The 26527-nt window shown below is 44.5% G+C and overlaps 1 protein-coding gene across 6 annotated transcripts in view; it reads left to right on the top strand.

The window, feature by feature from the left end:
• Positions 1–26527, top strand: part of PRAG1 (PEAK1 related, kinase-activating pseudokinase 1) — a 71258-nt gene that overhangs the window by 30432 nt on the left and 14299 nt on the right. For 5 of the 6 annotated variants that reach the window (XM_061404367.1, XM_061404366.1, XM_061404365.1 and 2 more), the window contains 2 exons: positions 947–2781; positions 20309–20466. In XM_061404367.1, coding sequence (XP_061260351.1) covers positions 947–2781; positions 20309–20466 — 1993 coding nt within the window. The remainder of the gene's footprint in view (positions 1–946; positions 2782–20308; positions 20467–26527) is intronic. The other variant, XM_061404369.1, reaches the window with a different exon arrangement.

Genomic DNA, 26527 nt, shown 5'->3' with positions numbered 1-26527 from the left:
AAAATATCAGCAGTAGTTCCATGATATCATCCAATTCCCAGCCAGTGTTCATATTTCCAATTTGGAAGCTTGGATTTTTCCACCTTTGATCTGGGATTACTAAAGACAATTACATCCTTAGAGAGTAGACCATTCTGCTCATCCCCTACCCAACTCCCCCACCCCCTTCCCCGCCATTGACCCTGACCAAGGTCTAATTATTTAGAGGGTGAAGCCTGCTGCCCCTAGACATGTCTTCTAAGAAGCTGCATGTCTAAAACATATTCTTAGGACTTCTTGTAACCTCTTTACCTGTTCTAGTTTTCTTAAACTATCACGGTGAGTAGGTCAGGAAGGCTTTGTGAGCTTATGTGAAATCAAAAGTCAGTTTTAAATCAAGGGAGGCTTGAATGAAGCAAGCCACCTCCTGGGGTTGCTCTCAGCTTCAAGTCCCCTGCAAAGCTGCTCCATTTTCCAGAAGCTGGTTACACTCATTCCCCAGGCCTTTCGTGGCACCTTCAACCTTCACAGATGTAAACCAGGAACTCTTTCTAGTTTGGATCATCTTGGAAAGGAGCCAGAGGCCGGCCCTGCCTTGAGGCTTCTTTGAAAGTCGGGGTAGGGGAGATTTTAGAAGGGAAGGAGGAGGGGACTGTGATTTCAGTGATGGGAATGACTAGCCTACATCACTGTCTCAGGCTCAACTAGTCCAGCCACTTAATGCAGGTTTGGGCTGAGGTCACTGCCTGTCACTGGGAGAAGTGTCTGGGAAGACTGCCGGCTCCAGGGGAGCCCGGTGATGATGAGAAGGCCATGGGGAGATCAGAGGGTAGGCAGGCAGCCTGGCTCCTTAACTGTGGCTCGGAAGACGGTTTCCAGTGTCATGGCCCTGCCCTCTCACTTTCTCTCTCTTCCTTTTTTCTCTGGCAAGGTCTAATGTAAGTCTTTTAACCTTCGGGCTGTGTAGGTCATCTGGAGACGAGCCCCCAGCAAGCTCCCCCCCCCAAAGCAGGAAGACGGGCCAGTAGTTTATCTGGGCAGCTTTCGAGGCGTCCAGAAGCCTGCCGGGCCCTCGGGTCCCACAGACGGGGGTCACCCCCACAGCCCCCCTGCCTATGCCATGGTCGGCCTGCATAGCCTAGAGCCCCGGGGAGACCGGAGTGCCGCCTTCCACCCGGTGAGCTTCCCCGACGAGAAGCTTGGACGAGACGATAAACCAGTGATCCCCTACCAAGAGCTAAACTCCCCGCAGGAGAGCTTCCGGCAGAAGCTGGCCGCCTTCTCAGGGATGACTTCCGGCTGCCTCAAGGGCCTGGGGCCCTACCCGTCTGCTCAGCCCATGCGGGAGTCCCTGCCCTCGGAGGATGACAGCGATCAAAGGTGCTCACCCTCGGGGGACAGCGAAGGGGGAGAATACTGCTCCATCCTGGACTGCTGCCCCGGGAGCCCAGGCGCGGAGGACGCCGCCCGGGCCGGCGGTTCCCGACACAGACAGGGCGGCAGGGACTGCTCGGCAGCCTGCTGGGAGCCGCGGGTGTGTGCCAGGCCACCTGAGGAGGAGAAGCGGGCTTTGAGTTTTCCCAGGGACTGCTGCAGCCAGGGCCCGACCGAGAGCCCGCCCCGCCTGGGCCCCAAAAAGCAGTCCCTCGCTTCAGAGGCTGCCAGCTCTTCGGATGGCCTCTCCTGTGGGAGCGCCAACAGCCGCGCCAGCAGTCCCCTGGCCCCCCATCCTGAGAGCGATTACTGCTCCCTCAGGAAGGAGCCTGGGCTGGGGAAGCAGCAGGACTCCGGCTGCCACGGCGTGGCCTCCAGCAGGCGCCTTGGGCAGACTGGGGAGACCCAGCCCCCCGCCCACTCCAGGGAAGCTGCTCAGTCTGAACCCATCTATGCTGAGAGTACCAAGAGGAAGAAGGCCGTTCCAGTGCCTTCCAGGCCACAGGCCAAGGCAGAACAGGGGGCAGGCACTCCGGGCCAGGCCCAGGTGCGGACAGTTAACACCTGGGCTCAGAAAGCCGCATCTGGCTGGGGCCAGGTCAGGGAAGGCCCGGATGCGGCCCCCCAGATGGCGGCCACCATCACAGTCATGGCCGCCCACCCAGAAGAGGACCACCGGACAATCTACCTGAGCAGCCCAGACTCCTCTGTGGGGGTGCAGTGGCCACGCGGGCCCCCGAGCCAGCAGGCTCCTGAGGCAGGCGGAGAAGAGCCTTCAGCTGGGCAGGGGCTCGGCTCCAGGGAGAGCCGGCATCGCAGTGCCAGTGAGACCACGGCCAAGGGGAGACCTGCCATCCCCCCCAAGATGTCCAGGAGCAGCCCTGGAGGGTCCCCGGTATCCCCCTCCGCCTACCCACTGTCCGACCTCAGTGAAGGGAACTCAGGCACCCCTGGGCCCCAGCCTCCATCCAAGGGCCCCGCTGACCCTGCTTCTTCCTGCCGGGCCAATGGCATCCCCTCCAGTGACTCTGCCAGGGGCCCCCCGCCTGCCACCAGTACGTCAGCCTTGGAGCAGAGGCGGCCCCGGCCCCAGGCCGGTGCCTGGAGTCGCCAGTGCCGGATTGAGGAGGAGGATGAGGTGGAGCAGGACTTGCTGAGTCAAAGTTGGGGGAGAGAGGTGGAAAATGGCCCCTTGGACCCGGCCAGCTCCTCCGCCTGGCACCATCTTCGCCCCACAGATGGCTCCTCTGGGCAGAACAGCAAAGCTGGGACTGGGATGAGCAAGTCGGCCTCATTTGCCTTTGAGTTCCCCAAGGACAGAAGCGGGATTGAGACGTTCTCTCCTCCTCCGCCACCTCCAAAGTCACGGTAAGTATGACTGTGTGTGCATTCAGCTTGGTGTCGGGGTGGGCCTGGAGTGGGTGTTCGTCCGGCAAGACGGCGTCTTCCAGAAACCAAGGTCTTTGCTGCCTGCACCAAGACATCAGGCCAAGGTTTGGGGCCTGTAGGCACGTGTGCCTTGGTGTGAATTTCTCCTCGGCGCTCAGCACACAAACCTAGGAGCAGTGCCCTGCTTGGGATTGGCTGTTGGGAAGGTGTCTTTCTGAGAAGCACTGAGAGGCTGTCACTCTTGGCTGGTACCCATCCTCTTATCATTGGGTGTCCTTGTTTTCTCCATTTCTCTGAAGTGTCTTCAGCAGGCTTCCCCCAACCCAAATCCTGAAGTTCCTGATTTTATTTAAACATGCAGAAGAAGGCTCCAGGAGGCTATGCTGCAGAATCTTGTGAGGCAAAGAGATGGGCAGGCAAAGGAGCAATGCCAGTGTGCTCCATAAATTGTAACCATGATGGTGATTAGACTTTGGGGGCAAAAGCAGGTTGTAGGAGGCACTGCACATGTTTTCGAACTCTCAGATGTGGGTTTTTAAAGAAAAAAAAACACACACACACATATATATATAGTTTCACGGTAGCACGCTGAAACTCACAGCTTTCTCACTGTTTTCTCCTGCCAGTTAAAAGTTCCTCTCAAAGGCCTGAGAAAAATAAATCCTTTTTCTTTTTTTGAAGTATTGAGTTGTGCATGGAATTTAGATTCTGAGGTGGGGAGGGGGAAGGTGGGGGATGGCCCTCAATTAGAGCAAAACCGATTCCTCTCAGGGAAAGGAACAGCCTGCTGTTTTTCAAAAGATGACAGCCCTTCCGAACATTTTGTTTAGTCGTGTCATCTCCAGTGGTTCTGTTTCAGCTCATGTGCCTCCAGGTTGATGTCAGAAGCAGGGGATTGACCACAGAGGGAAGCAGCTGTGACACTTGACTTTGAACATCAAGGCGTCTCAGGCTGCGATGCGTCCTAACGTGGGCTTTTTCTGGGACCACTGCTTTGTTCTGGTGTTGAGTTGGCCTCCTGCCATGCGTAGTAGATAGCCATCCTCCAGCTCTTTGGAGGAGCACAGACTCTGGCTACGGTTTTTGCTCACTGACTGAATGGGGGGTTCCTCAGCTCAGAAGAGCTCCCACTTTATACGGCACTTACTATGGGCCAGGCATGGAGCTAAGGGACTTAGACATATTAACTCATTTGATGCTCAGAGCAGATCTAGGAAGTAGGAATTACCATCCCCAATTACAGATGACAAAACAGAGAGAGAGCTGAGTAACCTGTGCCAGGGTGACACGGCATACTTGGCAGGCTGCCTCCATATTATGTGCTTCCAAACACCTTAGACACATCAGGAGGAGGAGTGGGCAGGGCATTCAGATAAAACATGGGCATCATGTCTGTCTGCCTCAGGCCTGGAGGGCTTAGTGGGAAGCACAGGCTTTGGAGCCAGAAAACTGAGTTCATGTTGCGTCTGTCTCACCTACATGTTAAGTGATCTCGAGCAAGCTACTCACTGTGACAGAGCAACTTCAAGTTCCTCTCCAAAATGGGCTAATAATAACAATACATTTGTAACACCCTGTTGTTGAAAGGCTCAAATGGATGAACAGAATCTAATGCAGAGATTAATTCTGTAGATAAAAGCCACCCCGAGTTGTCAACAGTAGCAGGGGTACCCCCACCTTATAGAAGTGGGACTGGCCTGATCCGAGGAACACCACCTGAGCCTTGGAGAAGGAACTAAAACTTTCTTGGGTAAGAATCACAGGGTTTGGAATAACACCAGTCAACATAGCAATGTGACTCAAGTAGAATCTTTCGTTAGCATCTAGGGTGAGATCAGAGTTTTGAAGGCCAGTTTGTTAAAAAGCGAAACCATTGGATTATATACAATTCACACCAGGTGGGAATCTCAGAGGTTCTAGGTGCCAGCACTTTAAAAAAAAGAAAAGTTTTTATCTTCAGGACTTTGGGGAGAAAAATCTAGGAAATAAAATTAACTAACTTAAGAGAACACAGAAAAAAAGGAAAGAGCATCTGGTACTATTTAAAATAAATTGAACTAGTGTATATATATATATTCATTTGGGGAAGATTTTTCAAGCATTACCAGGATTCTCTTTTGAATCATCGCACATCTCCCATGAGGATATAAGAGGGCAGGCCCAGGACCATAAGTTCAGTTCAGTCACTCAGTTGTATCCAACTCTTTGCGACCCCATGGACTGTAGCATGCCAGGCCTCCCTGTCTGTCACCAACTACCGGAGTTCACTCAAACTCATGCCCATTGAGTCGGTGATGCCATCCAACCATTTCATCCTCTGTCGTCCCCTTCTCCTCCTGCGTTCAATCTTTCCCAGCATCAGGGTCTTTTCAAATGAGTCAGCTGTTCGCATCAGGTGGCCAAAAGTATTGGAATTTCAGGTTCAGCATCAGTCCTTCCAATGAATATTCAGGACTGATTTCCTTTAGAATGGACTGGTTGGATCTCCTTGCAGTCCAAGGGACTCTCAATAGTCTTCTCCAACACCACAGTTCAAAAGCATCAATTCTTCATCGCTCAGCTTTCTTTGTAGTCCAGCTCTCACATCCATACCATAAACTGACATACCATAAACTGACTTTTGATTCTGGAACTTGGTACTGTACTTACTGAGGTGGGTGCCAGGAACCCACAGCCTTCAAACCTAGTCAGTCTGGGTGATGGCAAATCAGAGTATTGACCAGAGTATAGCCCATGGTTGATCCAGCACCACTGGTGGCTGTGACAGGCTCATGTCAGTTTTCCAAGATGGTAAAATGTTGGAAGGTCTTTGAGCAACATCCAAGGTTAACTTCTTCACATAGGTCATCTGTTCAATGGGTTTTATTTCTACAGCTCAACCTCACCTATGAACAAAGATAACAACTGTCATGGTGGGTATGAGGTCCACTCAGGACTCCAGAGAGAGGGGCTGTTCCATACAGGGTAGTGTTACTTTTTACTAACAGGCACTTAAGCAGGTAAGTAAGTGCTTTCTCGGGCCACTATAGAACAAAGAAATCATATGCTGGCTTTCCTATGGTCCCATTTTACAAAACTGACCAACTTGGAGGGGGAAAAAAATAGATGTTGAGAGTGACCTGGCTTTCCTGTGGTCTCGTTTTGAATGTTTGGCAGTAGCTTTTCTGTTTTCTGAGATACTGTCCTCTGCAAACTCCCATCAGGGTTCCTGAGAAAACTCTTGCTGTAATACCATGTAGGATGAAGATTCTCAATACTCATTTAATGCCTGAAAGCCATGTAGAGGTGTTCAAGTACATGTTCAGCCTTCCTCCCAGGCAGGTGTGGAGGTCTGGGTCCTTTACCTGCTGCTGCCAAGGCAGCCTTCTACCTGTGTAAGCTCACACCTCCTCAACCTGACCAATCCCACTGAGTCTCTAGATCACCCCTGCTCCAATTTAGTGCAGGCTTAGAAGGTAAGGAGCAACAAATACTGCTGGTTAGAAAACAAAAACCCACAGGAAAGAGGTGTGCACTTCTTAGTTTAAATGTCACGTTCGAGACAAGGCAGTTCAATGAGAGCAGCCAATGCCTGGGGGAGTAATAAAATCAAATTTATTTCTGCCTTTTATTTCCTCACAGATGCAAACCTGGTTTTAAATGACTTATGGCTTTTCAGTGACAAGGTCAGTTAAGGGAAAATCATCTGATTAGTGCCAAACAGGCATTTCACAAAGAAACCCCAAAATAGGAATTAGGCTGGTAGACCTGAACTCAGAGGTGGAATTAGAAGACAATGGGTGAATGAGAACTAAGACAGGTTTATATGGTTTTAGTTTCCAGATGATCTGGCCCCAGATGAGACTAATCAAAAAGAAAGAAACATTTCCCCAAGAAAGTGAGGGATGACTTTGTTTTAAAGTTATCACTCATGCTTATAATTTTAACCCAATACTTACACTAAGTTCTCCTCCTCCTCTGCAAGGATTCTGGGGAGTAGAGGTTGAGTCTGTCCTACGCTTTTGTTCTTTCTTAATTCTTATCCTTCTCACTTGGCTTCTCAGCAGACAGGTGGTGATGGTGTCAGAGATGGAGGTCTTTTCTGCACACGAAAGTGGCCACATTGCTCCCCAGAGGAACCAAAAGAACTTATTGTATAATCTCTCAATCACACGCTCTCTTAGCATGACTTTGAGGATTGGAATTGGATGAGTGAAATGGGTCACTGTCTCTAGATCCTATATCCAATCTGATTAAATCTCTAGGGGCTTCCCTGGCAGTCCAGTGGTTAAGATTTCCCCTTCCAAAGCAGGGGGTGCAGGTTCGATCCCTGGTCAGGGCGCTAAGATCCCATATGCCTTGTGGCCAAAAAGCCAAAACATTAAACAGAAGCAATACTGTAACAAATTCAATAAAGACTTTAAAAATGGGCCACATCAAAAAAAAAAAAACTTTCAAATGCCTTATTCTTGAGGCACCTCTTACTGTAGTGGATTGTGATGGGATGGCAACAATTGACCAGGAAATCCCACAATGTTCATGTAAAACATGCTTTTCTCAGTGGCGTTTTGAAAATCACAGTTTGTATCAGAAAGCATTATACACACTTCAGGAATCTTCTCTATGTTTACCTTTTTGACAAAACTGAAATAAGTCTGCTGGTGATCGAGTTGGTTTGGTAAAGACTGAATACCAGGCATACTTCAGGGGAGAAACCACGCCCCCCCCCCCCCCCCCCGCCACATACACACACACAGTTTGGCAAACAAAGCACACATATCAACAGCACAGTTTTATATCCTGCTTCGTGCCAGGAAATGTATAGTTGGCCTCTTCCCATGAGTTTGTGGATAGAATCTGACGTGGGACATCTAGTGATACTGAAGCAGGGAGAACTAGCATTGATTCCTATCTTAGTCTGTAATTTTTTTTTTAAATCACTAAGTGGAACAGTAGCATATATAAAATATTTATAGCATTCTCTCCATTTTTGAGAAGGCATCCATGGTGAAGGCTTAGGGATTAGACATTCTTTTCATCAGATATCTACTAATTGCCTACTTTCTGTGCAAGGTGCTAAAAAAAGCCAGTTACTGGAGTCCCACCCTTTAAGGCCCCTGAGGGTTGACTTGGTAGGAATTAAATCAGCCGATGTGCAAAAGGACGGCCAAAAGTTCACTCCTGCTTTGATTGCTTTTGTTGAGACTGGTTATCACAGCATCTGGATTGTCACTGAATTTTTTGTTCTGCCCAGTAAAGCCAAGGTAAGCTCAGCTTGGTGTTCAGGAGTAGTGAAATAACAATCTTTCCTTTAAGGTCTTTTGACCTAATACAAATCACACTTAGTACAGGCATGTAGATACCCATCTATTTAAAAAAAAAAAAAAAAGATGTTCCTTGAAGGTAAAAGACATGCTTAGCCATCTATAATTTCAGAATATCCTGTTTAATGCCTGGCATATGTAGATGCTCAAGAAACTTTTATTCAGTTGACAGTAGTAGGCAGAGGCCATACCCTATTTATTTCATTTTGGCCAGAAGCACCTAATTCTATGTTTTACACATGAAGAAATACTGAGAAAGGAGCAAGTAGCATCATTAAATACTTATATCAAGGTGTCTTTCTGATACCCAAGTTTCAGATTGCCCCTGTGCTCTGTTCTTCCTTCTCTTTTGGCAGTTAACACAGTGTTTTGAATTAAACTCCATTCATAAGTCATATCTTTCTAAGAGCTTGTAAACTCTTGAGAGTACAGGAAACATTTTATATACTTTCTTTGACTTTTCCATAGGATGCCTTAAGACAGTAGGTATTCAATAAAAGATTATTGAATTAGAGGGGGATAAAGGCCAGAAGGAACTACAAATCTTGGCCTTATTTTCCACTGGACACCCCATTATAATTCTGTGGCTTGAGTTAAAGAAACTGAAGTTAATAATTATTAATGCTATTAATGCTTCAAGGTGGGCAAACACTATGAGAGCACAATGCAGCCTTTCATGGATTAATTACTCTCCAACGATTGTACATTGCCTTTTTTTTTTTTTTTTTTTTTAAAGCCAAGCAGGTGTTTGGAGCCCAGCCCTCTCTTGCCACAAGAATGTTCTTTTCAGGCAGTAATCACCTAAGGACTTTTTTCCCCACCCATAAATTGCAAGGAATTCTAGGGTGTGGTTTCATTTTTCTGAGAATAGATTTTCCATGATTTCTGAAATGGGTTGGGAGATACAGGCATGGGCCGCATGATCAAGCCCCCTCTTCCATCACGTAATCAAAAGCACTTTGTTCCTAGAATAGCCAGCCTACCTTTGAGGTGTGGAACTCACCAATTGCTGAGACATTATCTCTATTTGTAGTGCAGGAAAGTTGCTGTTTGATTATCATCGATGTGCCCACAAGAAGACTTGCATTTCCCTTTACCAGGGTAGATAGACCAACTTTAAAGAATCATTAGCAACCATTTCTCCAACTAATACTTTTCCCTTTAAGAGCAGTGTCTTCAGCCTCTGTGCTAAAATCGCTTACTTGTTTCTTTCTACTGGCTTTTGGGCAGATCCCTAAAAATGTGGGCATTAAGGGTATTTGTTCTGTCCCCATACAGCTCTCCGCTTCCATCAGCTTTTGTCTGGTTCTCTGGACATTTATTCTCTGTACTTTTCTAACAGGCAGACTTATGTAAACAAGTGTTCTTCGCTGGGGGAAAAGGGGAACTTCTTTAAAGCAGATTAAAGACTGCTTTAAAAAAAAACAAAAAACCCTTCCCTTTTTACTCAGATACTTTATTCTCCAGTTAATTTTAGTATCTATCTCTACCAGATGATCCCTGTGACTTCCTGGCAGTTTGGTTTTAGCCATTTCATGCCCATTTATACATGTGCTATAAAAAATTTTCCCAAAGTTTAAAACTTGTCTTTTAGGCAAATGATTGGCAGTGTTTCCACTGTATGTCCCCTCACAATGGCTCCTGATTCCAGGAGCTCCGTAGACAGTCAAAATGAATGAAAATTCACATACCCTGGATAAAGACAAGAATAGTTGAGATAAATTGACGCATTAAGTAGTAATAAGACTTTGAAGATTAGGAAGAAAGGGAAGAAGAATCTTTGGAATTTTAAAATCAGTCATAGTGCGGAGGTCACTTAAAATAATCCTTATGAATGTGTGATCAAAAGGAGGGTTTTGTGACTGCATGTTCTTGCAACACCAGGGCAATTAGGTTGCATCCTCCACACCAGCTACAATCAGTTGGAGTAGCATTCTGGAGTTTCACATGGAAAGCTGAGAGAGCTGGCCATACTCCATCAATACTGTCTGCAGGTTATGGGAGGGAGAGCAGTATACAGCCACAGGTGCCAGCTGTTCGCCAGTGCAGCTTAAAAATCTAGAATTCACCATCAGTGATTGCAAAATCATTGGGGATCAGTAACTGTTTCCTATCAGATGGTAAAGAGTCTGCCTACAATGCAGGAGACCCAGGTTTGATACCTGGGTTGGGGAAGATCCCCTGGAGAAGGAAATGGCAACCTGCTCTAATATTCTTGCCTGGGAAATCCCATGGACAGAGGGGCCTGGTGGGCTACAATCCATGGGGTCACAAAGAGTCGGACATGACTGAGCAACTTAACACTTCACTGTACTAATTTGAAAGTTCCACACCTGGGAGAGGATCTGTGGTCTGTCTAGCCCATTGTAGCCCTAAGCGAAGTGTTTGCAGAAGAGGGTCTTCTGATTACAACTTCCATTTTGTACCAAATGTTTTATTTCCTCTTAATGAGTGATTATGAATATTTTCTGACTTTTAATGAGTGACTATGAATATTTCGTGAATTATAATGAGTGATTATGACTATTCCATGAATTTTTGGAAGTTTGTATTTTAGTAAACAACAGTTACCATTAATTCTAGTATCCAATATATAATGTATTATTTCTCTTTAAAGACCTTGAATTTATGTTTTCATTCCTTAAATCATGTTAAACAAGAAATGTTAGCCTCACCCTCTTTTAACTTTTAGCATTGACTTTCTGTGCCCCAGATGGTTGGGGTAAGGGAGTTGAGGCAGGAGGTATATGTCAAAATCTTTTGGAGGAGTTTGAAATTGGAAATATTAAATATGTTTGTCTAGTCAAGGCTATGGTTTTTCCTGTGGTCATGTATGGATGTGAGAGTTGAACTGTGAAGAAGGCTGAGCGCTGAAAAATTGATGCTTTTGAACTGTGGTGTTGGAGAAGACTCTTGAGAGTCCCTTGTACTGCAAGGAGATCCAACCAGTCCATTCTGAAGGAGATCAGCCCTGGGATTTCTTTGGAAGGAGAGATGCTAAAGCTGAAACTCCAGTACTTTGGCCACCTCATGCGAAGAGTTGACTCATTGGAAAAGACTCTGATGCTGGGAGGGATTGGGGGCAAGAGGAGAAGGGGACAACAGAGGATGAGATGGCTGGATGGCATCACTGACTCGATGGACGTGAGTCTGAGTGAACTTCGGGAGTTGGTGATGGACAGGGAGGCCTGGCGTGCTGTGATTCATGGGGTCGCAAAGAGTCAGACATGACTGAGCGACTGATCTGATCTGAATATTATAATATAATATTAATATTTATATAAATTAATATTAAATATTATGATATAAATTTATATTTTAGAAATTGAAAACTATTGTTTTCATAATTACTTACATATAATTTTTCCAAGTCTTTTTGACTGGTGGTAAGTGAGGTCATCTTTTTTCATGAAAATATTCAACATGAGGATAGAACATGTCTCCCTAGGAGAAAGTAGAAGAAAACCCAGACAGGAATATTTGCTGATCTGTTATATTTACTTGGTGACTTCCCTTTAGATCTTTCAAAATACCTCCTTGATATTTGTGTCTTCTCCAGAGCTTGACACAGGGAATTGTCTGCACAGTAAATAGTAAATCCTAAATCTAGCCCCTCAATCCTTTTCCTTTGCCTCCTTCAGTGTTGATCTGCCCTTCCTCCTGCTTGTGGTAGTCATTTAATCACTAATTGTTGAGGTCTAGGTGTAAGGGAAGCTATAATGAATTACCCAGGAAAATAAAATATAAGAATACGCTGGGCCCTCTCCATTCCTGAGTGATGCCTTCAAGTAAAACTCAGTGAAGATCAGTACAATATTGTTTGTAGGAGCTGGGAGTTGGAGCAAACCCAGACTTACTTGAGAGGTGAAGATAGTGGCTACGAACACCAAATAATGGGATGAAAGGTTAGAATAGCTGCTTTGGAGAATGGGAGGTCCCGTGAAACGATGGCCCAGGAGCCACAAGAGCTAGCTGTCAGGAAGTTAGTTCATTGTGGTACCAGTCGGCATGGTTGTGTGCTTTCCTAGAGAAGCACTGGGTTACCTAGTGCAGGAGTCAGATGGGAGATGTTTGTTTCATCTTTGGGTCTCTTTAAAATATGAAAGTGAAATCTCTAGCCTATCTATTAGAAAATATGTAGGTATTTTCTATCCAGGTAGCAAGATACTGGATTTGCTGGAAGCTGCTGAAGTCTTCTGTCTGTCTGTCCCCATCCATCCATCCATCCTCCCATCTTTCTGTATAACTAGTACTTTCTTTGTACCTGGTGCTGTTTTTAGCACTTATTAAATATTAAGTCATCAACTCCTCCTAACCACTACCCCCCTCCTGCCCCCAATGAGGTAAGTAGTAGTATTATCTCCATTTTGTGCATGGGATGCCCCAGGGCCCATGCTCTTAAGAGTGAAACTCATCTGGGCAGCTTTTCAAATGTTTTTATTGCCGTTGTTCCCAAATGTTCCGGAGATTTCTTCCACACTATGCTGACCTGTGGGCAGGGCAGCTGGTGGGAGGGCCCCGTCTGTGAATTGTAGTTGTTCAGTCTTTACTTTCCATTGGTCATTCATGGCCTTCTTTTCACCTCTTCCCATCTGCCCCTGTGTGAACAGATGATCAAGCTCTTGAACATGTAGCGTTTCTTCCTTAACAGGCCAGGAGTTGGAGACTCATTGTTCTTAGGTGATGAGATTGGAGATGCAGGTGTAGTGGACCAGGTGATGGGGTGCAGCCGCCGAGTCCTTCTGCACCCTCTTACCTGCTTCCATAGCTGGTCTCCTGTCCTCAGCCTGGGTGTAAACCTTCCCACGCTAGGGAGTTGCTGCCTTCCTCTCTTCTGCACCAGAAATTCTTTGGGAAAGGACATAGCCATGCAGACTGGGGGCCACAAATAAGAGACTTTGATTTTCTGAGACAGGAAAGGTCATCTTTTAAAGCCATTTGTATCTCTCAGTGCCAAAGTATATCTGTGTATAGTTAGGACAAATGGCTGCAAATTTCCAACTGACCAATTGAAGCGTTTTTATCCCTTTTTATACCAGCTAACTAGTAACCTACAGATGTGTATGTAGGTGCAGGTGAGCGTGCATGCATACGCGTACCGCTGTCTTTAAAAATAAGCATGGCTTTATTCCTGTTTTTAAATGGTTTCCACTGAATGCAAAGTGCTTTCGTTTTGGGGTTAAACCAAAGGCTTTTTTCAACATGAGGTGCCCCAGCAGTCACCAGTGCATTAACTGCAAATGCAAATTAAAAAGCCTGCACAGTGGGGACCCTAAAGGTCATCTGACTCAAAATGAAACTGATTTCCTATCTTTATATGTGCTAATAAGTCAGCGGGGAAGCCTGCCGCCAGAGCAGACTGGATCCATTAGTTCCTTCATTTGGCACTTAGACACTTTGCAGAATAACTCCCATAGCATCTTCATCAAAGAGCACTAAGGATAAAAACAATAAAAACCTTTCCAGCTTAGCTATCTAACTTTCTCATCCCATCTCTTGAAAAAAAAATATTTTTTCAACTATAATACTGTTAGATTGTATAAATTCAGGATATTTGGGAACTGTGGTATTTTATGGTAGATATGAAAAAGCCTCAGCTGTTGAGTCCAGCTTTCTGGAGGGCTGTTGTTTACTCAGCGTTCCTGCCTTTTGCAAGTTTTGCTGGGCAAGTGTAGCCGGGCAAGTGTGATTCTTTTCTTAAAGGAAACATTTATCCTCCTAGATGCCTCCCAGTTATTGAAACAGAGGCAGATAAACTTAATCAAGAAGTATTTAATAATGACTCTGTGTTCCAGCATGTCCTGACTAGGACACAGCTCCTCAAAACAGTTTATAATTGTGGTGGTAACAAGCCTGTTTCACATGAAACAGAATCATCTAACCAGGATTATAACCAAATGCTCAGTGATGTGAATCAGACTCAGTTTGGTATGAATTCCAGAGGGCACAGACCAGTCAGAGGAGACTGAGATGGCTTGGGAAGGGTTTGTAGGTAAGTGATGCTGCTGCTGCTAGGTCTTGGGTATGGAAAAGGTTTGAAAGGGAGAGAGAATGTTTCCCTCTCTGCCAAGATGGGGCAGGGACAGGAATGCAGGGTGCTTTGGGGACAATGAGAGACTTGCCCCACCAGAGCAGAGTATATATGAGCAGAAGTAGTGGATATTGATTAACCAAAATGGTGATAATTTTTTTTCCAAACAGAATGCTAGGCATGTGTTCTAATGTATACACGGTGCGGGGGTGGGGTGAGGGGGATATTTGAAATCAAAGACAATCTGGAGGTGTGTTTCTGTAACCATGCGAGACCAGAGCTGATTCGGTATGGCGGCAGAGGTCAAGAATACTTGCACAAGCTCTGCGTAGGGTTCTTGAAGGTTGACCATCATTATGAGAGAAAGATTTTGGAGAGATTTTGAGTCAGAATGACCAAGGCTGCAGATGTTTTCTGACGACCATGGCTCGAGGCCTCTGCATACTTTTTTAGAGGAGATCGATCAGTATTTATCTACCAGGTTGTAGAAGCAAGGATGGTGCCACCTCTCTTTGCTGTTGTATCCACAAAACCTGGCACAGAGCAGGCAGTCAGTATTTATTTACTGGAAAATCTGAGAATGGTATTCAAAAAGGACAGGATTGGGGAATGCACTGCTGGTCATACAGGCATAAGATAAATAAAAATGGGGTGCTTGTATTCACGAAGCTAACCCAGTGTTTCAGCTCCAATCATTGAATGATTTTGACTTTAGGATCTGGCCAAATAGTAGAGAATGAAATAGGGTGAAATTGAGTGTATTTGAGAGGGTGTTTGAATGGCTTCTGATGATGCAGCCCAACAGGACAATTGGAGATTGAAAGCCGCAGGTCACAGAGGCAGAGCCGTCCCTATTTTCCTGTGCTTTCACAGGAAGTGCATTTTATAGAAAAGTCAGAGAGGAACTGAGGGGAAACGGAGAGCTCTGAGCTGGTGAATTCACAGCAGGCTGACAGGGCACACTCGGCCGCCTTTGAAGCTGACCCTTCATCCTCAGGGCTGCTCCGCGGGACCCTGCCGTCACCAGCCCAGCCCATCCCTGGGCTCTGGGAGGCCATGCGGGTGATCACAGCACCGAGGGCTGGAGTCTGGGATGGTAAGAGGCTCTCATTCTTTTGATTAAGGCATGACTTGATTTAGTTGCACCTAAGCCAGTTTGTTTTCCCTTCTTGGTAAGTTAAACAAGGTATCGAGTTTTTCGAACATGTTCATGCTTTCTGAGCTACCTGAAAGGGCTTCCCCAAAACATTAGACATAGCAGTGACTTGATTCATCCGAAGACTGGGTGGTATAATTGTGTACACGGGTCTGGAGAACTAGGGTAAAACTGCACACTGGTGCTGTGCGACTTTTCTTACCTTCCGCTCCAGAGGCAAAAATTTCTCAACCAAACCGATGTGAACTAACCCAGACTCAGAGCTGTGAGAATGAACGTTTGCCTTGGTCACACTTTCAGTTGTGCTGCGTATGAGGATTCTAGCCGCTGTGTCTGAGAGACAGTCTCTGCCCCCACTGGGGTCTGGTATCTGTTCAGAATTTTGGGCATTCTGAAAACTCGGGAGTATTTTTAGACTTGGTTTTTTTTTTTTTTTTTCCTATGAATGAGGAAGTCTGGCAGATGGCTCTTCCGGCTGGATTATTAGTATTTTTTGCAGCTTTCTACCAATACGATAGGGAGAAAACTCTGGCAAGGCTTCTTTCTCTAAGGACAATGAGGGGAAAAGCCATTCTGCAAACACTGGGCAGCTGCTGCAGGGCTCAGATCTCTAAGGACGCTGTGCCACTGGCTGCGTATCTCACACTGCTCTCCTGTGACCATGTCTAATCACGGGGGGAGGTAGGGAAGGAAGTCTGAGCAAGAACAAGTCATTTATCACAGCGCAGAGCAATGACATCTGTGCAGGCAGTGCTCTCACTGCAGCTGATAAGAGTGTTATTCGCCACCCAGAGAGGAAAGACTAGAGCGTGTGGCTTTGGCCTCATGAAGCCACTTCCTTAAGTCACATGACATCAGAGTTCATCGCATAGACGGTTTGCACCAGTTTTATGAAAGACAAGTCAAACTATCATTAATGAAGGAAAAGAGCCTTTAAAGAGAATAAGTATAGTCTGGCTGAATATTGCTGAGTGCCCTCGGATTCTCATCCAGCCTTGCATCTGATGGAACAATCTATTAGGGCCCAGAAAAGTTACCTTTGGAATCTTAAGCCTTTTGCAAGGATTCTTGAGAAATCTATTGCACACACAGACTGGAGACACAAAAACGATGGATTGTCTGTCCCTGCTTTGATGGCCAGCTTCCCCCTTTGCATTTTCAAGCCTGGTGTTGTGTTTCTTCGATAATTGAAGTGGCCGTTCTCTAAGACAACAGATCATACAGGTTTCCAAGGTGGATGATATTTGATGCAGTTCATATGAAAGATTTTTTAAAAAGGCTACCCCTTTCCTCCTTATTTGCATCTAAGCATCTCAACTGCCTGTGGGGTTTTAGTTACTTGTCGGGAACCTGGACTTCTTGAGGGTTTTTTGGTAGAGAAACAGTAGTAAAATCCCCAGAAGCCTTGAAAATTGCACTTGTGGCTTGGATACTAAGATTTACCAAAGTCTACATTTGGAGGCTTCCCACTTCCCTACACACACACACACACACACAGAATTTATCCTACAGCCACTAGAATAGTCTGATTTTGTCTGCGTTCACTTGGTGGGGCTTTAAAACTGTGACTTCTCATATTAAGTACATGTAGAAAAATTAACCCTCACAGTCTCAGATGAGTTGTTAGGACTGAAAAATAACTTTCATCCATGAGGCTTTTCTGTGGTGAAATCAACCCTCATAGAGCCTGTCTGTCCCACAAGGACTGATTGAAATCTCACTGGGTCATCTGTGTTCCTCGCCCTTCAGAGGCTCAGCAGCAGGTCAATAGAAGTGGCCATCCCTGGGCTTAGTCAGACCCTAGTGATTTCTTTCTTTCTAAGAATGTTCATTTCCAAGTTTTTCAAGCATGCAGTGAAGTTCAAAGAATGATTAAACTCACTTTCATGTGTCCAGGGGCTTCTATTGTGACTCAGCTAGTAAAGAATCCACGTCCAATGAGGGAGACCTGAGTTCAATCCCTGGCTTGGGAAGATCCCCTGCAAGAAGGGAAAGGCTTCCCACTCCAGTATTTTGGCCTGCAGAATTCCATGGACTGTATAGTCCATGGGGTTGCAGAGTCGGACACAACTGAGTAACTCACACACGCACGTGTCCAAGGTTTTTCAAATAGTTACCATTTTGTTCTCTGGGGGTTTTTTTAAAGGAAATATTACAGATACAGTGGAATATCCTTCCCTATACAATTTCCATTTCAATTTCCCCTTGCTACCCAGAGTCATCACTGTCTTGAAGTTGAGTGTCATTTCCATTTTACCATGTAAATGTGGTAAAATGTGTAAAAAATACATAGAATCATAATGTGTTTTAAAATTGTATATAAATGGTGTCACACTTTAGCCTTTTGCAAGCTACTTATAATAGTCAGTGTTTTAAGAATTCTTTTCATACTAATACATTTAAATCAAGTTTATTTATTTTTTGAATGCTATATGGTACTCTGATACAAGACTATACCACAGTGTATCCATTCCTTTACTGATGGCCATTGGACTGGCTATGATTTTGTGTCTGCTGTTAGTAACACTGTGAACAGTCTTCCCCATGTATGAGTTTTTCTAAATCTGCCTTACACAGTGCAGTAGCCACTAGCTAAAATGTGGGAGCCTAAATTGCAATGTGCTATAAATATAAAATACAAACCAGATTTTGAAGACTTAGAATAAAAAAACGATAAAATATCTCATTAATTTTATATTTGTTACATAGTGAAATGACAATATTTTATGTATTTTGTGAAGTAAAATACATTGTTCAAATTAATTTTACCTTTAATTTGGCTACTAATTTTTTTTAAATTTTATATGTATGTACATAACTTGCATTATGGTTCTATTGAACAAGACTGTTCTAGATCGGGAATCATCATCAACCACCCACAGGTCAGCCATCTATGTTGTGAATGAAGTTTTACTAGAAAACATGCCCATTTGTTTATGTAATGTCAGTGGCTCCTTCCCTGCTACAAAAGCAGAGCTGATACTTGCAACAGAGACTGTGTGATCCGTGAGGCTCAAATATTTACCATCGGGCCTTTAAGGAAAGGTTTGTCTATCCCTATTTTAGAGCGATGACTTTTAACCTTTTTAAAACTAAGTTTCTAAAATATATTTTAAGAATTATATTTAATACTGTGATCCAACACACACACACACACACACACACACACACACACCTGAAACAAAAGTTTCACAAATACTTACTCTTTTCATTTTCTTTTTTTTTTTTTCCTGGTCTATTCCGTTAAACTGCCTTGACTCACAAAATTGAGCTGGCCATTCATTCATTACCAATCATTTAATATCTTTGTTCCCTTTGCATCTGACAACTGAACATTTTTCTTTCTTTTAATGCTTCACTTTATACTAAATAATCATGTGTATGTTCTCACATATACCACATTTACTTTTTGTTTTGTTTTCTCTATTTATATACATTTCTTCTGGTGTTTTTCTGCATCAGCTCAGCAGCTGTGGTGCTGGAATTTCTCCCATGACAATTTTCTGAGCCTGTAGACCAGGAAACTGCAGGGCCACTCTGATGTGGTTGGATTGCCGGAGAGACCTAGCTTTTTTTTTCCCTGGATGAGGACTTGTCGTTATTCACAACTTCATATCTTGGCCTCATCTGCAAAACCGTTGTTGTTGGATCTGATGAGGATGGATAAAAATATTTTATGAAACTTTCTCTGACGATATTTTGCCAGAGGGTAAAATAAAGACAATCTACTACCATAGCACTTTCTAAGATTTGATATCCCCAAGGCCCCTAGAGTGACTTTGGGATGTAAAGAATATTATTACTTGTAACATTGCCATCACTGTCATATTTAGTTGTAATAGATTTAAAACTTTTAAAAGTGCAGTCCTAGAGGTGGGAGGTGGGGAGAGAAACATATTTCTGGAGAACATATTTCATGGGAGCAAACTTTCTCTAAACTTTTCTGTTAATGAACAAGAGTTTCCACTGCCTGTAAGGACCATACAGGGCTGGGCGATGCTGAACACAAAGAACAATCAATACATTCTTGGCTGTAAGGTCATATGCATTAAATAAGGCAGTTCTGATACCAAATCGATACTGTTTTGTGTATTTCCTACAGCAGATATTGAGATATAGATCCACCATGGTGGGAGAGAGTGTCATCAGGAGATATCAGCCCAGACAAATCTAGGTTACCACCAACAGGGAAAGGGCTGGATTGATTGTGGTCTTTCCCACTGTGTGGGGAAAATGTCAGGTCAGAGTGAATATTCATGTAGTCCTCGGAAAGAGGGAAATCAATCAGCTAAACCTTCTACTTAATAAGGGAACCGTTTTCTCCAAGGCGAGGTTCTTTTCTTGAACTTGATATTCCTGTCCCCAATGCGTCAGTCATTCTATCTTAGAGACACAATCAAAGATTTCATAGAAAGCCCAAGGGCAGATTCATTCCATAGTTTTGGTATAAGGTTTAATATGGTTCTATCTAAGCATTGCACTACAAGTCTAGTTAAAATTGAAATAATGTTTCCTTTAACTCCATGGAACAAGCTAGACCCTTTGAAGCTGTATCAAGAGAGTACCAGGCGCAGGAGAAATCTTTTGTTTTGGGTCCACAGTTCACTTGTCCTGTGATCTTGCAAAACCTCCCCAACCTCTATATATCTCTGTACGTTGGCTTGTATGATAATGTTCAATTTTTCTTTGTAGAGATGACACGTGGTATAGTAGCTGACATACATGTTTTGGCAGAGAGGGCCAGAGTATGAAGGCAGTTCCTCCCAAATCATGGTTTGGGGGCTTTGCCAAATTTAATAGACTCACTTGTCTTTAATCACACTCAAGAAATCACCTGCCATTTATGTGTATAAGGTTTCAGAAGAGCCCCTGTTCTGTCTTCCCCCAAATCATTTTTTCAGAACTTGCCAGCACTGGTCAGGCTTCAAGAGCATAGTAGGTTCATACTCCATTGGCTGGTTTTTTTGAACAGAGACAACATTAATTACTTTTATCATTTGTTTCTACATTTTCCAGGCACCTTTTAAAAATGAACAAGAGCAGCTCTGATTTGGAGAAGGTGAGCCAGGGCTCTGCCGAGAGCCTCAGCCCGTCCTTCAGGGGCGTCCACGTCAGCTTCACCACGGGCTCCACGGACAGCCTGGCCTCCGACTCCAGGACCTGCAGCGATGGAGGTAACATACTTGACCCTGATGGAGAGACATAGGTTCTCCTGAGCCTGGAGGGCCAGGCCTGGGTTAATTGCCAAGGTTTGGAAGCTTTGAGCTAGACCTACTGTCTCAGTCCCACTTTCCCCACAAAATAGACTCTACCGAGGAGTTGGTTTGTTTTTTTTTTTCTATAAGAGTTCTCTTTATTTTTATTTATTTATTTGTTTGGCTGCACTGCACAGCATATGCTATGCTGTGCTTAGTCACTCAGTCATGTCCAACTCTTTGCAACCCCATGGACTGTAGTCAACTAGGCTCCTCTGTCCATGGGGATTCTCCAGGCAAGAATACTGCAGTGGGTTGCCATGCCCTCCAGGGGATTTTCCCAACCCAGGGATCAAACCTATGTCTCCCACGTTGCAGGTGGATTCTTTACTGTCTGAGCCATCAGGGAAGTCCAAGAATACTGGAGTGGGTAGCCTGATCCAGGAATTGAACTGGGGTCTCCTGCATTGCAGGTGGATTCTTTACCAGCTGAGCTACCAGGGAAGCCCACTGCATGGCACGTGGGATCTTAATTCCTTAACCAGAAATGGAACCCCACCCCCCACATTGGAAGGTGGCGTCTTAACCACTGGCCCACCAGAGAAATTCTTATTCCCTGTTGAATTTATGGCAAGGTATGGCCTTCACCCCATATCTCCCTCTCCAATCACACATAGTACATCCACACGGCAATACGGTGGGAGGTCAGAAGCATATCGAAAGACTCCTGACTCCTGGGTACTGAGTCATTATATATACAGGTCTGCACTTGATTTCTGTCCTCAGGATTGGTTCACAATGGCAATCCCAAGTTCCCTCTCCCTCCACTCTCTGTCTCTCCTCTTCTTTCACAGACGTGCATACACACATATGCACACACACTTCGATACACAGCAGGTGTTTGTATCAGTGTTTGTTGAATTAAAGCATGGAGGCTTCATTAGACCACCACCAATCCCAGAGCTTCTGGATAAAGCTCTGACGCTTCATATGTGGGTATGTCCTGATTGGGCTTCCCAGGTGGCACTAGTGGTAAAGAACCCACCTGCCAATGCAAGAGAAGCAAGAGGTGTGGGTTCAGTCCCTAGGTTGGGAAGATCCCTTGGAGGAGGGCACAGCAACCCACTCCAGTGTTCTTGCCTGGAGAATCTCATGGACAGAGGAGCCTGCCGGGCTGCAGTCCATAGGGTCGCGAAGAGTTGGAAGCAATTTATCACACATATACACATGTCCTGATTGGGTATACAGTTGCCTCCCCACCCCCCTACCCCCCCACCCCCATATCTGCAGGCTCTGAATTCACAGATTCAAACAGGTTCCCAAGGTTAAATCTTTGGTTAAATCGATGGACGCCGAACCTGCAGATACAGCAGGCTGACGGTACTCTGCTGCTGTTTTGTATAAGACACTTGAACATCTATGGTATCCCAGGGGATTCCTGGAACCAATTCCCCCAGGGAAAACGAGGGATGACTGTATTCCTAAAAAAAAACTGTTGCTTTCCTGTAGTTTTGATGGGTAGTATTAGAACCTTCAGCCTTTAACATTTGTATGAGTGTGTGTGTGTGTTGACTCCTGTATTTCTCATCGACTTGCCCTAGCACGATAGGTTTGAACGTGTGCTATCATGACCCTCTCAGTCCTAAGGAAATATTTCTTCTCCGTAGGCATTTTTTGAGTAGAAAGTTCCAGTGTGAATTTATTGTCACCAGCATTTTTCTATCTAAAAGATTAGTGCCACTCAGACAGAAGCATAGAAGTCAGTCTGTGGTGTGTTCTGATGGGAAACTTCTGATAGCTCTGACTTAAAAACAGGAAATATCTTAGCCTTGATTTGGGTAGGATGTGGCAAAAGAACATTTTCTTTCTCTGCAGGTTATCCTGGGTGTCTGTCTTTTTCCTTTCCCCCTTCAATTGTGCAGAAATTTCTACAAAGCACATTATTTTGTGGAGGGCTGGGCTGGGCACATGAACCATTAGACCCTGTGCTGGTCCTCAGGGACCTGCTGTCTTGGGATTATAAGTGATTCCGTGGGAGGGTCTTCCATCTGCCACCCACCGGCTCGTGTTGGTGAGAACTGGACTAAACTGCTCCAGCACTTTTCTTTTCAGAACCAGCAAATCATGACGTTTGCTCTTGGGCTCTTACCGTCTAGCCAGGAAGGTAAGATTAAAATTCCTGACCCGTGGGTGGATGGAGTAGGCAAGCAAATTGGGCTGCTCAGAGCAAGAGTGCTTATGAAAGCGTCCAGAGAGAGAGGAATCAGTGAGGGCTGGTGGAGGGTTCAGAGAAGGCTTCCTGAGGAGATGGGACTTCAGCTCTTGTGTCAAGAGTAGTTAAACTTGAGGAGGTAATGGGAGGAAGAGGGGGTTTTGCAGGTTAAGGAATCAATTCAGGAGGAAAAAAGGCACAAGGTTAGCGATGCACAGGGCAAAAGGGTGAGACCAGCCTGACACACTTCAGTGCCCCAATGAGGGGCACTAGTCTACGAGATGGTGGGAGGCCGGGGGCTGGCTGGTGCAGAGCTCTCCAAACCAGTCTGTGGAGTTTGGAAATAGGGAGCCGCTTGAGGGTTTATGAGTATGTTGCTGCTAAGTCACTTCAGTCATGTCCGACTCTGTGTGACCCCATAGACGCCAGCCCACCAGGGTCCCCCATCCCTGGGATTCTCCAGGCAAGAACACTGGAGTGGGTTGCCATTTCCTTCTCCAATGCATGAAAGTGAAAAGTGAAAGGGAAGTCGCTCAGTATGTTGGTGATACCTAACTCAGACTTTTAGAATTAAGATGAACACTTGTCCATCTGACACTGAGATGACATTGTAAACCAGCTATGCTTTGATTTTTTAAAAAGGATACATTTTCCTGGTTATCCTTTTTCTGTGAGTTAGTCAATGGAAATGTCCCTCAAAATCTAGATTCCTGGAATAACAAAAAGGTATATATTGCATTGGCCAAAAAGTTCGTTCAAGTTTTTCTGTAACACGTTATGGAAAAACCTAAATAAACTTTTTGGCCAACCCAATAGCTTCTTAACCAGACTCTGGCTCGTCAGAGCAAACCAGTTTCTATCTGCTGCTCCTACGTATGGCTCTGTACCCAGAACCCTGCTTTGAAACTGGCAAGAGACCACAGGAATTCTCTCTCTTTTCTCCTTTTTAATGTCTTTTAAACATTAATCTGGAGACTATCCAGAACCGCCAGTCATGAAATGTAAGAAACCCTTCATTTAGCCACTCATCATTAGCCAAGGCAGCTGGCTTCAATCTGTTGTTGAACGGTGAGCTTTTCGTCCCATGGATCCTTACTCACTTTTACCTTGGAGCAGAAATACTTACCCATCGTGCCTTTTGTTACTATTTGGCATCTAGTGTTGAAGCTGAAACAGGGAACCAAGACAGGAGAGGTAGAATTAATTCAAGAATGTAGCATCGACTTCTTTAATATTATATATAAAATCAAAAGAGACCATTCGATTATTGATTTTTGTCAGTAAGAATTCACTCATGAAAATGACGCATTTTGTGGATTCTGAGTCTATGGTATGAGCAAGCCTGAGTGAGTTGAGGACAAAGTCATTCCAGGGCATGTAGCATAGTAGCAGTTTTTAGAAACCTCCTGGAAACTCACCTGGGTTCATGGTGAAAGTTAGTTTTCTTAGATTCAGGTTTTGTGCCCCACCCACTGCAAAAGTTTTTAATTTTGTAAGAAAAATAAACATAATTGCAAGCGGTAACTTTGTTGCATTTTTAAAAAGCGAGTTTGTCTAAACTTGACAAAATATTTTGTATCAATGTTAATTCAGCTCTTTGTGCTTATGTCGCATTTCTTACTCCTCTGAGCACATCTGTTATCCCATTTGTCCATGTGGGCAGTTTCATTGAACAGTGGGTCAACTCGGTGAAAGGAAAAATCCATCTAAGCAGTTGTCAGGTTTATGCTTGGTTAGGGAGGGACAAACTGCATGTGTAAGGACAGATCTATGAACGCTGCCAAGGGGAAGGTCATCTGGAGTGAATGGATGGATGGGGGTGGGAGGAATGGTCATCAGGAGACTCGTGTGCTTTTAAATGGTTACTTTTAAATATTGCAAACCTCATAATTGCATTAAATCATTTCCCCTTTTGATGTAGGATAACATTTCAATTAAGAGTTCCACAGTTAAACAAACATCATGGATGCCAGGCTCCCATCTCCCATTGAACTGAAAATGTGGTCACAAGGGATAGACGAGAGGCCTAAGTAACCAGATAGTAGTAACTATAAACTCCCGTGAAGAAATATACCCAGGCAGTGTTTCTGTTCTGATATTTGTCGCTGGCAAACCAGAGGCACAGAAAGTTCATTAACTATCTTGACAGTAGTGGGCTTGTATTTCTCAATAATAATGCCAAGAGGATTTTAAAAATATAGACATTAACGGAGTCACAATGTGCTTGGTTGCTCAGTTGTGTCGGACTCTGTGACCCCACGGACTGTAGACTGCCCAGCTCCTCTGTCCATGGGATTTCCCAGGCAAGAATACTGGAGGGAGTTGCCATTTCCTTCCCCAGGAGATCTTCCTGACCCAGGGATCTAACCTGGGTCTCCTGCGTCTCATGCATTGGCAGGCAGATTCTTTACCACTGAGCCACCTGGGAAATCCCACACAAACTATGGATTGAGTACAATTTTAGATGTTGAAGACACAGCAGGGACAGAAGTGCCACGTCCATTCTTCCATAGGCTCACATTCTGGTGAGGAGACACAGACAGTGAGGAAGATAAAGAACTCAGGTAGCCAGTGTGTCAGATGGCGATAAGTGCTACAGGGAAAAGTCAACCAGGAAGGGGGTGGGACGCACCTGTCAAGGGGAGACAGTAAGTCCACAAAGAGCAGACATCAGCCTGGCCCTCATTGAGCCCTTGCTCACCCACTCAGGCTAATACCTGAGCCTCTGTAAGAAGAAACAGTATTTTCAAAAAGGTGCTCCTGGGAGTTCCCTGGTGGTGTAGTAGTTAGGATTCTGGGCTTTGCTGTGGCCTGGGTTTAATCCCTGTTTCAGGGAACTGAGATCCTGCAAGCTACATGAAGCAAGCAAAAAAAAAAAAAAAAATGGTGGTCCTGAAAAAGATATCTAAAACTTCGGAGCCAAAAATAGTGTGTTTTCTGTTAATTAAGCAGGCTTGTTAGAATGCTTGATCCTAAATGGATGGGTTCAGTCTAATATATTCCATCCGTGTTTTGCTCTAACACTGTATCTCTCCTCCCAGCCCTCCATGGAGATAGACTGAGTCATGGGTTCTGTTCTGAAAGATCTATTACTAAAGGTTGGAGAACTTATCCTAAAGAAAAGATAACCCATTTTTAAGTGTAAGTGTGGCCTGAGCCCTCACAATATCACCACACTTAAAGCTTCATCTTAGGTTAAGCTATTCCCTTTAAACTAAATTTAAAAACATGTTATTATTTCAGTAAAGTCCATACATGTCTATGATACAAATCTAAACAGTGGAGAAAGATATAAAATGAAAAGCCACTCTTCAGACACTCCCATCTCAGCTCCCACCTGTACTTGGAACATTTTTTCTATATCATCCCACAAATTCATATCCATATTCCAAATATCATAAGCTTCAGTTCTACGCATTTTTGTACTTACTGTATCTTGAAGTCCTTCAGATCAGAACCTCTAGATAAACCTCATTTTCTTTTCATGGTACATATTTTTTCATTGTCTGAATGAGTTAAACCCTCCTCTTGTCGATGCATATGTAGGTTCCTTTCATTACAAGTCTACAGTAGCATCCTGGGACATACACTGAGATAATTTGGTGAGCATATCTGTAAGATAACTTCTTAGAAGTGGAATTGATATGTCAAAACATATATGCATTTTAAAATAGATGTTACCAAATTAACCTCCAAAAATGTCAATTTATGCTTCCATCAGCGGCATGCAAAAGTACCGTGAACATTTAATTTTACTGTTAATTTGGAAGCAAACCCTTAATGATTGTGTTATAATGGGAAAAATCATGATTCTGGAAGCACACACGG

This window comes from Bos javanicus, chromosome 27 (assembly GCF_032452875.1).
Source record: "Bos javanicus breed banteng chromosome 27, ARS-OSU_banteng_1.0, whole genome shotgun sequence".
NCBI lineage: Eukaryota > Metazoa > Chordata > Mammalia > Artiodactyla > Bovidae > Bos > Bos javanicus.
The sequence above is the reverse complement of the archived record's forward strand: the minus strand, read 5'-3'. Positions and strand labels throughout refer to the sequence as shown.